General features: G+C 35.3%; 1 protein-coding gene and 1 pseudogene across 1 annotated transcript in view; one reads left to right on the top strand and one right to left on the bottom strand.

Annotated features, from left to right (window-relative positions):
* LOC141813134 (uncharacterized) overlaps positions 1–6,424 on the top strand; it is a 31,319-nt gene extending 24,895 nt beyond the window's left edge. The window contains exons 9-11 of the mRNA XM_074701042.1: positions 913–961; positions 1,035–1,158; positions 6,142–6,424. Of these exons, the coding sequence (XP_074557143.1) occupies positions 913–961; positions 1,035–1,158; positions 6,142–6,223 (255 nt within the window). The 3' untranslated portion in view covers positions 6,224–6,424. The remainder of the gene's footprint in view (positions 1–912; positions 962–1,034; positions 1,159–6,141) is intronic.
* LOC141813515 (uncharacterized) overlaps positions 6,304–11,891 on the bottom strand; it is a 9,255-nt pseudogene continuing 3,667 nt past the window's right edge.

An 11,891-nucleotide genomic window follows, 5' to 3' on the forward strand; every position in this document is an offset into this window, starting at 1 on the left:
GGATGGATTGGCTCTTCTTTCCTTGGATGAAGATTGGATCCATGAGGTCAAGTGGAAGTGGATCCGGATTGAGTTGAATCACCCAATTGAGTCGAGCTTGATTGAAGTGAATCGGACTCTCCAAATTGAACCAAATCATGATGCATCAATCCTCTTCCTTGTTGAACCGGTTCCAAAACTTGAACCAAGCTAGATGAATGTGAACCATTGATGCTTTAAATTGAGCCAACCATTAAGTTGTGAACTGGACCAAAATTGAACCAAATCAAGAACCATTGATGCTTGAGCCATTGATTGGTTGAACCATGGATCTCTTGAGGGATTGAACCAACTCTTCTCAAATTGAACCAGATTTGGATTGAACCATCTTCAAATTGATGAACCACCTATCCTCAAATGTCCTACAAAACAAAATATGTATCAAATTAAGCATTAGGGACATCAATTAGAAGATATTTGCATTAAAGCTCTAAACAATCCAATGCTCATAAAACATGATAAGTAATGTGAATAAATTGTACGAGTGGATTAAAACATCGAAAAATGAATCAAAATAATGTGTCAAATTACTAGTTATCAGTGAGCTAGTGAGCCAGCTACATGCTAATTGTTGTTCAAGTGGTTGCCTAAAGAGTCTGAAGCTGATTGAGTGGTTGGCTTTTTCATATAAAATGCAGCTGGTGACTGAACATTTGTCCTTGTAAATCATGTTTGATTTACTTGAGCTGCGGTGTCCAACTATTTATCTATTCAAAAACTCCCTCCCAAATCCCAATCCTTCAAACAGCATGTGTGCATCTTATTAAACTCTAGAACTGAATCCAGTAATGCATATGTTTCCAGGAAACTATAATTTGCATGGCCTTTGTGTTTTCCTTTGAGGTTATACTAACATTGATGCAATCTTTACAGATAAAAGCACAACACTACCCACACATTCTTATTACTGCTGGTTTAAATGGTAATGTGATGTGTGTTAGTTCTCAAGTGTTCTTGCATCATATCATGTCTTCTAAACATTTCTACTTTTACAGATCCACGCGTAATGTACTCAGAACCTGCAAAATTTGTTGCCAAGCTCAGGGAATTGAAGACTGACAACAATACTCTATTGTTTAAATGTGAACTTGGTGCTGGTCATTTCTCTAAATCTGGGAGGTAAGTGTTTGTGATCCTATTTTTTAAGCGGTGTTCTACTCTTTTATAAATGTTTTGTGCAGAAATCGAAGTTAAATTTTTATTCAACTTAATTAAAACCTATTGTACAATCTTGTACTTATAGATGATACCACATTGAGAAAAAAAGAAAAGACAACTTATCAAATCTTATAAAAATAGCAACAACTAATGTATATATATATATATGTATGTATGTATGTATAGGAAGAGAATCGAGTAATAACTACCATATATTGTCAAGGATCTTTTAGGAGATTAATTAGCTAATTAACAACTATAATTATATAAGGAAGTGTGAATCTTCTTTAATATTCCACACTCTTCCTTAAGGTGGGCTGTAGATGTTAATTAAGCCTTACTTGGAGTAAGTCTTTAAAGTTCTTTGGTAGAGCCTCAGTGATGTTTGTTTGAAGACTAGTTGGCAGATGTAGTAACTTGATTATTCTCGCATCTATATTTTCGTTTATAAAGTGACGATTAATCTCCACGTGCTTCATTCTATCATGATATATTGGGTTCTTTGCAATACTAATAGTGATAGGTGGCTAATTATCACAGAATATCTTCATATTCTTTATAGGTTCTTCAAGAGTCTTTGTAGTTACATCTCTTAACATACATTATGTGTCATTGCTCTAAATTCAGCTTCTACACTGCTTCTTGACACAACTCTTTCTTGCTACACCATGTAACTAAATTTCCTCATACATATGTGCAGTAGTCGGAAGTTAGATTTTTGATGTACTACTAATCTTGCCCGATTAGCATCACTATATATCTTAATGATTTTGTTTATTGATTTCTCAAAATATAAGTTATTCCTTGGTGTTAATTTTAAATATCTTAGGATCTTATAGAGTGCCTTTATATGTTTTTCATTTGGATTGCCCATAAATTGACTTATCATACTAATTGAGTAGCTAATGTTAGGTCTCATGTGGGATAAGTATATGAGTTTGCTATGATTTTGTTTCCCGTGAATCTTCTAGCATGTTCCCTTGGTGTGACTAAGCTTGTGGCAATGTTCACAATATGAGTTTTGCCTTTTCTGTAAATTCTCAATTGATTCTGAGGCCCACGAGTAGCTAGGGCAAATTTTCCACTTGAAGTGTTACGGTTGGAGTCCCCAACATCACCTTTTTCATGCTTTCTTCTCTCTGAACCTATGAAAAGGCTTCTTGAAGGTTGAGTTGTGGCCTCATTCCCTAAATGCTTCCTTGAACTTCATCAATGTTTTTGTTGAGCTCGAATAGAAATTTGTACATTCTTTTCTTTTCAATAATTTGTCTATACTTAACTTTGTCTTTAGGGTAATTCCATGAATATTCTTTGCACATATCAACCTGCTGCCAATAACACAGAGAGTATTGAAATGTTGGGTCACCATCAAATCTCTTTACTGCAAATCATGTAGAATAGTTTCTATCTCGAACATCTCTGAAGTATTCTCCTAATTTGAATAAATCTCCCTCACTAGTTCCTAGATTTCTCTCGTTGTCCCATAGAGAAGAAAATTTTCTCCTATTTTGTTGTTCATTGAATTAATTAATTAGATAAATAATAGTTCTTTCCAACATCATCATCGATTGGGACCATTGGTGTATAATTGTTCCCATTGAGTTTGTAACTTGTAATAAGGATTTAATTGTCGTCTAACATTCCACTGAGGTTGGAGATAGTGGAAGTTTGATGAGAGGTGAAGTCAAATGTTGTGGAGAAGGAACAGTTTTCATGGCCATTTTGGATTTCTCTATGTACGGACTTGTACGAATGGTACAGGCAATAACTAGAAGATATCGTACAGCAACAGGTGGAAAGTCATGCACATGTACAAACAATAATTGGAAGATAGTGTCCAAGCAATACGGATAGTGGTTCGAAGGTGTCGTATGGTTAGCATGTGAAAAGCGATGTATGAACTTGTGCAAACAATAACTTTGGGTAATCAAATACTATCAGGAAATTAGGGCTAAATTTTTATTCAACTTAATCAAAATGCATTGGACAACCCACTTATAGATGATATCACATCTAGAAAATAAGAAAAGACAACTTATCAAATCTCTTAAAAATAGCAACAACTAAAACGGGAATATATATATATATATAGGCGGGCTATGCTGGGGTGATATTCTGCGCGACTATATATATATATATATATATATATATATATATATACAGAGGTGATATTCTATGCGACACAGCCGACCTCGGACCGGGTGCTTCCCGCCGCCGGCGCTCCGGCCGGCGCCGTCCGGCGTCGGATTGTGGTCGGAATCCGGCGCAATTTGGCTGGAAAACACTGTTCGGCAATGGCACGCTGCATTCCCGGCCAAATCGCGGCCGGAGACCGGCCGGGGTCGACGCGCCAGGCGACCCCGGTCCTTCCCCGGCCGGTCTCCGGCCGCGATTTGGCCGGGAATGCCGCGTGCCACTGCCGGCGTGGGCGTTTCCGGCCAAATTGCGCTGGATTTCGACCGGAATCCGACACCGGCCGACGAGTGGCGCGTCGATCGGGCTCGGTCCGGCGGCCGGGGGTGGCCGGACGGCGCGGCGGTAGCGGCGAGACACCGGCGGGGTCGGGCGGCAGAAGCGTTGTGCATTCCCACTTTTGGACGATCAGATCTGTGCGATCACGCGTGATCGATGGTGGATCGGCTGGCACGCACGCGAGAGGCGCGCAGAATATCAATTATATATATATATATATATAGTGGTAATAGTTATCCATATCTTCAAGAGGTTAATTAGATAATTAATAGTTGTAACTATATAAGGAAGCTGGTCAAAATTACATCTATTATGTTATCATCCATAGAAAAATGGCTAGAGGGTTAAAATGGAGTTTTATCAACTGTTGCATTCTTAAGTCTATGGAAAATTGCATAGCTATGATACAATCATCATACTTTTCTAAATTAGTTGTAGAGTGTAGTGGGGAAGAAAATTAACACGTGTAGAAAGTTAAAGTAGTGGAGGCGAGAAGGTTGGGATGGATGTAAAAACATATTTAGTGTAAATTAGTTATCGAAGGAGATCACAATATGTTCAAATGATAGGCATGTTCAAATAATATAGATTTCATAGTTAAACAAGTGAGAAAAGAAACTCCTTAATATGATTAAAATGATCTTAATGACTTAGCAATGGCTGTAAATGAATCAGATGTTTATGAATAAGCTTGGTGTTTGGATTGATAAAGATTCGTTCATTCAATGATAAAAGCATATATGAAACAAACAAGCTTGAACACCAGTGAGCTCGATTCGTTAATATTCATGAAATAATTTATGAATAAACTTATTAACTTGTATAAAACTTAATTTTAAATTTATTTTAAATTTTTTATTCAAATACATAAAAGGAGTTTATAAAATTTTACAATCATAAATTCTTCATAATATATTAAAAATAATAATATAAGGTTCATGCATTTGATTAATGTTTTACTGATTTATAAGGCCAACAACGATTTTGTTGAGCTTCATAAAAAGTTTGAGCTCGGTTCGAATTCAATTTGATTTTTTAATAAACAAGCTTGAACAAGCTCGATAAGAAGTTCAAGCTCGATAATAAAAGAAACAAGCTTGAACATAGTTAAGCTCGGCTTGACTCAGCTTGTTTATTCTTGTTGTAATTAGTCTGTTAGACTAATTTTGAAGCTTCAACTATGGGATTCTATGCACAATTAATGGGGATAGATGGTGAGGCCTATTTGAACTGAATTTCAGTCAATAACAAGAATTTTATGTGTAGGACTATAATGTGCAAAACAAATAAAAAAGATGAAAGCCAGTAAATATATTCTCTAATCTCTGTTATTTCTATATTCTATTGCATAAGATGTAGATGAGCATGCAGATCTTATTATTTTATATACATCTTCATGGCGCCTCAATTGGGACTTTTTCCTACTTTATGCATATAGTTGAAACTCATCAGCTTAGATGCAGCCTGATGAGTCGGTTAAAACTAAAATTTGTAGATACCAACGGAACTTTCTCAATGGAGTTTGTATTTGTGTCAACTCTTCTGTTAAAATGGGGAATAATAACTTTAGTCATAAGTTGCTTCTTGGTCTCAATTGATCTATACAGCCTGATTATTCTGTGTAGAAAGCCTGAATACAAAGAAGGCCAAGAAACTTTGTCCATTGTCAAATTTGTTGTTTCCATGTTGATGGTTTTGAAAAAGAACAATTTCTGATAACGGAGGAGAAGGAATCATGACAGAACTCTCCTAATGTTGGAACCAAAGGACTTCAATCTGGTCTATCTCATACCTGTCCCCTAAGATGTGGAGAGGGGAGGATCATAAAGAGGAAGGAAGAGAAAAAAATGAGGTCGATGTTGCAATGGGCAGTGTTTTTTGAGATTCAACTAGATTGGATCATCCAGTTGAATTAATAACTCGGGAATCATTGGTCATTCTGGCTGGTTTAGAAAATTCAAGGAATTCCAATTGAACTGGATGTTGTACTAATTCAATTAGAAAAATCACTGATCGATGGTCCTGATGATTCACTAGTTCAAGTGCCAGTGTGGTTTTAAAAATACTGGCAGTCGGTAGAAAGAAGTAGAGGTTGAGTGATTGTGATGGAAAGGAGCTCTAAAATCTCATGCAATCATCGTGTGCCCCTTAGACAGCCTAAGGGGAGAATTTGACTGTAATTCTTATCATATTCTATGCATCAGAATGTTCGAGTGTAAAGAAACAACTTGCACAATACAAATATAGTATATGCTTTATAATCGAGAGAGCAGAAAAACAAACACGAGGAATAGAGAAGAGATGAACAAATGTCAACTGGTATCGATTGGTCCCAACTGGTGTTAAATATGCTTAAGACTTGACACTGGTATTTTTACAGTTGACTTATCCAATTATCTTTCAATTTTTGTATTTTGAGACGATGAAACCTACTGTTAGTATTGTGTTTTCTTCTATTTGTTTGGAGTGCAGATTTGAGAAACTGGAGGAGGATGCTTTTACGTATGCTTTCATGCTTAAGACCTTGGACATGATCCCGCCAACGCAGACGTGATTCAGAAATATGAATCTCTCTCTCTCTCTTGATGTTTCCATTCTTTCTGTTATGAATCAGTATGAATATTGGCTGCTTGGTTACTCGAATATTGAGGGAGTTTTCTTTGATCCTGGTTTCTGATGAATAATCATTGTATTTAAAGATTTGATGGTTCATTGGCAATTTTTTGGAAGTAATTTAAACGAACTCTTGAAACCATTACTGTGTTGGGAGAAATATTGATCTTTTGCTTTCTGTTTTTGTGCGTGTGGCTTTGCCAATTGCCAAAATTAGGTGGAAGCACACAGCCAGGTGGATGTAGCTAATCTATTTTTTTAAAGTACTTTTTAATATAATTTTTCAGAGCGAAAGAAATTCCTACCTTGTGTTTTTTAGATAGCTACAGCAATTGAATGATCAACCTTCAGCCAGCACATCACTAGTAGAATTAGTTGGTCCCTTAGCTGGTTGGCTTGGTAACAACATTTAATCCCCAAGAAATCAATTAATATTCTTAACTAAATATGCTTTCATTAAATATTTCATGGTGTTACCCATCATCTATATGGTGCAACAAGAAAAAAATGAGTATGCAATAACTTTGAAATAATGGCAAGAATTGACACTTTTTGCAATCAATAATTGTAAGAACTGTAGTGGCTAATGAAACAACAACAACAACAAAAAAAAAAAAAAAAAAGAAGACACTTTAAGCAAAAATGTCACCTTAATCCGATTGCCAATGAGCACTCCAATGTGGCTATTATGGGATAATTTTCGATCCCAATTGAAGAGTCCAAGTTCCAATCTAATTCTGGCATACTAGTGAAGCCAAACCATAACTGATCAGATGGTGGTGGCTTTATATGCAAACGCAATGTCTCTCGTAGAGAAACAATTCTTTTTTTTTCTGTATAAGGTGGAATCCACATCCTAGCGGCTCCACACGGTCGGTCTCACGATCATCTGTGAGGAAGTAAATCGAGAAGCTGCAGTTGACCATGACGGAGGAGGGTATTGTCTCAGCTTCGTCGAGATTCAAACTCTTGCCCTCTTTTGCAACTCTGATCTGTCGTAACCAACTCAGTTATACCCCAGGGTAGAGAAACACCTCTTATTGCATATGAAAGTGGCACCTTAAAAAAGAAGGTTAAGGTTATTCAAGATCACTCAATAATCAAGTACGCAGAGAAAAACATGTTCAATGGTGTGGGCTTCAACATTAGTCTATTGGAAGAAGCAAAGCAAGAAGTGAAGTCTGTGTTGTGGGGGACGTCAGGGTAATGCGAATTTTGTGATGTATTGGGTGTGTGTTAGTTTTTCCTGTTTTAGTAAGTGTAATTCTTGAATCAATCTTTGCTGTTACTTCCAAAATTTTATATCATTTTTTTTTTGCCATTTCTATTGGCAGATTTAGTGTTCTGGAAATTGCAACAAATATTAGAAGTGAATGAAACTGAAAGGAGAAAAGTGCAAAAAAGTTTTAATTCCATAATAAGCCTTTCTCACAGGAACAGATAAACAATAGGCTGCATGGTATTCACCATAGGCTGGCTTATTCTTGGAAAGAAGGTTAAGGTTATTCAAGATCACTCAATAATCAAGTACGCAGAGAAAAACATGTTCAATGGTGTGGGCTTCAACAGACATGGAGGGTAATGCGAATTTTGTGATGTATTGGGTGTGTGTTAGTTTTTCCTGTTTTAGTAAGTGTAATTCTTGAATCAATCTTTGGTTACTTCCAAAATTTTATATCACATTGAAATTGCAACAAATATTAGAAGTGAATGAAACTGAAAGGAGAAAAGTGCAAAAAAGTTTTAATTCCATAATAAGCCTTTCTCACAGGAACAGATAAACAATAGGCTGCATGGTATTCACCATAGGCTGGCTTATTCATTCAGACATGGATATAACATGGACATTGTCCTTGAGCTAGTAGTGCAAATCTGGTCAGAGGAGGAAGATACGGAGAAGGGAACGAGGACAAGGAGCTGAAGTGAAGGAGAAAAGGTTAAAACGCCCTTGAAGATGATAACAATGTCGATGGAACGAAGGCTAACAAAGTGGACAAAGAGAAAAAGAGAAGACAGTCCAATCTGGTTGAAGAGGATGAAAATGCAGGGAAGGTAAGGATAGAGGAAAATCTGTGCAGATATGCGTGTTTGTGGAATAGAAAGGAGTGTACAAAACTGAAAAAATTAAAAAACAACCACCATATTCATATCCAAGCAATAAATACTTGTCCATGCAATCTATATTGAAAGTTAATTAAATGCAGCAGTCTCAAGTTCTTTGAATGTAAACTTACTTGTGAAACTTGATCAGCAACAGCTAGACGCATAGCTTGTAGTCCCTACCAGTCTTTGTGTTTCTCGGGCTATCTGAACAACAATACTAGGAAAACTTAGTGATAGGATAGCATAGAATGAATATTTCATTCATCTGCATCTCTATATGAGCAACTTTGCTTGGGGGTGGTTGAGACACTAGTGCCATCAACTTCTGAGTGAAGAACAAAAACACACTATTTGATTCAAGAAAGTAAAAGTTGGTGGAATGTATGAAGTATAATAATGTCCAATAGCAGATTAACTGTCATTTCATTTTGAATAGGCACGTTACTTATGAAACAATTAACTAAATCTTGCAAACACTTGCACAAAGTATCAGATACTGTGATTCGTGACCCTAAGCAAACAACGTTTGGTAGCAACTTGATAGTTGTAGACAACTAATCATAACAATTCTTGAGCTTAGATTTATAGTCAACAATTCAAATGAATATGATAAGAAATTATATTCAAGAAGTTAGAAAATTTGTTTGATGATTGTTCTCATGCCATAAAAGGCCAAGCGACAAATACAACAACCAAAATAGTGACTTATAGTAATATCTTTTTTTTTATACTAGAAAATAACATATATATAAACTTCAATATAAGAACAGTACAAATCAAACATAACAATATTCAACATTCAATACTCACCTGCTATCTCCTCTTCATTTTCGTTATCCACTACAGTGATTGAGTTTGAATGGTTCAACTAGTTCCCATAATGCTCAATACCATCAAGTACGTACGAGTTCACCTTGCCAGCAGAACTTGGCTCTAAACTTGTTTCTATTATGTTTTTTTGCAATTCTGGTTCACAAACTTCCAGTCTTGGCTCTATATCCAATAATATGCCACCTGAATATTCAAGAGTTCCATAGACCACACCTCATTCAAATCCATGGGAAGAACTCTCATTCTGTGAATGTGAGGTGGAAGGTTCCCAGTATCAAAGCCAGTACATATTATTTCACCCATATAGCTTGGTCTGCTCATATTTGACAAACTCTTCTGCTCAAATAATCAGAAAGATCAGAAATCATATAGATCAAAAAATAAACAACTTGAATATAATAAGAAAAGAGAAAATGACTTGGATCCATGCTTTTATGATATTATTAATGTTGATACTTCTTTTAGAATTAAAAAATAACCGTGAGATCCAACAGATTACAACAAAGTGTACCCTCATCATTAACAAGATTTTCATCAACAATTGCATTTGAATTGCTAGGCCTTAAACCTTTGTTACCAAAATGAGTGGAAGTTGGTGGAATATGCTGCCCTGCATTATTTTGAAAGGAATTGCCTAAAGGTCTGTCTCCAAATGAACCTTCTATCAATATATCGGCTAAGGAATGCAACTTCTCAAAAATCTTCTTTTTGACATAGTTTGATGATGAAAATGAGCTTGGGCTATACTCTATACCATTGATCTTATTTGATCTTTCTGTAGTCTCAGACAAAAAACACTGATGGCTTTAGAAAGGAAGGATGTTCGTTACTGAAGGATGAGAAACAATCTTGGAAATCTTCACTTACCAGGGGTGTATCAGTTCCTTTTTCCCTCATCAGAACAAGCAAGACGGAGAGCTAATTTTGAATATCTAATCCATGTGCAGTTCCCAAAGACATACTACAACCTGCATTTAGAATACAGCTGATATTTGGGAGAATAATGAGAAATTGGTTATTTTCATAATTTCAGTGATAGCAAACTGTTTTTCAACAAAAATATTCTGAAGTTAACCTTTATATTGAAGTCTGTCCCTTAGTAGTTGAGAACAAATGCAATGATACTTGTGGTGCAATGGTAAATCCAGAGTAAACCAATGCAACCAAGAAGTCAAAAATATAATATAGATGTGTGCTGAGCAGATTCTTGTTTCTTGAATATAGACCTTGTTTCACAAAACATTTCACCCATATTAGACAAAAGGTTAATGAGGTAGAAAAGTTATCAAGGTGGCACTAGTTAAGTGATATTTTCATTATGCTCGTTTTGTTATTAAAAAGTACAGAAACTATGAATATAGTAAGATATGGTTCTGCTAATTAAATATATATAATGTTTCCTTCAATGTTTGTTAATCTTGCAACTATTGCCAACTCACAGATTTAAGAATTCCAATGGTCAAAACTAGATACACTGTATGTTCAATTTATTGTTTGTTTTCTATCTTAGTTAGGGATAGAAAAAATTGTTGGGCGGCATGTCTAATATCACCAGGTTATGACTGTAGCATCATGATAGTTAATCCTGGCAATCATAATAGTTGAAACACTGATTACCAAACCCCATAAGAGTTTTTGTTATACACCTTATAGGCCTACAGTCAATAGATACAAGCACTGTGTTTATCTTAGCATTGTCAACTTTTTTTTCTTTAACAACATACACGATGTAAAATGAATAAATCTTTGTCTACAGTCATCTTTTATCTTTTATTCTTTTTTTTTTAAAGAACATGAAACCTGAAATGACTTTAAGCTCCCAAAAAAGTAAAAAAAGAAACCAAACGTGAGGTATGAACCCTTATGAGGCTTTTGAGGACCAACGTTAAAAATAGCTATGAAGTTTTGCAAGCACTATTTGCATTGAATTGGTCCACTTCCTTCACTTCATCAGTATCACATACTTCAATGAAAATTTCAGTGACTAAAGTAGTTCTTCAAAAAAAAAAAAAAATCCACCAAAACAAAAGTAGTTCCAGTCAAAGTGTCAAGACATGCACTTGGAGAATAGCATCTCACAATCACCAAGTTCCTCATAGTTGGCTTAAAACGAAAGAATTGACTACTAAATTGTGGGAAGAAAAACATTATACCAATTAAGGTGATTCATTACCAAATGAAACATTGGACTGATATCCTAGTCTCTTTTATCAAATAAAAGAATACATCATTTATGCTAAAATCCTCCATGCAAAATTGTGTCACTGTCAAAACTTTTTATAGCCGACGATTATATCCAACTCACCATTTCCGGGAAGACAGATTTGAGGCAGAAACAACAATCACTGTACAACCTATTAGTTGGATATATGATACCATATTAGCTGTGTGTGTGTATATAGCAGTATATATTTATTAATTATGTTAGCTATTAATTAGTTTTAGATAGTTTTCTAAGATGAGTTTCTAGTATTGTATATAAATAACTGAGTTGATTATGACAAAACAAAATTACTTTTTAAATTTTGACAAAGTCAAAACAATATCCATTTCCATTGTGATCAACTATAACTTTTCAATTTACCTCACATATAATTATAAAACTGACTATGTGAGACTGTTGCGATGACGAATTTCATCTTTTATAATAAAAAAAATTCTAAATTTTCCATCCT

This window comes from Curcuma longa, chromosome 20 (genome assembly GCF_044706935.1).
Source record: "Curcuma longa cultivar G26 ecotype Majalengka, Jawa Barat chromosome 20, ITB_CL_G26_1.1, whole genome shotgun sequence".
In the NCBI taxonomy this organism is placed as follows: domain Eukaryota; kingdom Viridiplantae; phylum Streptophyta; class Magnoliopsida; order Zingiberales; family Zingiberaceae; genus Curcuma; species Curcuma longa.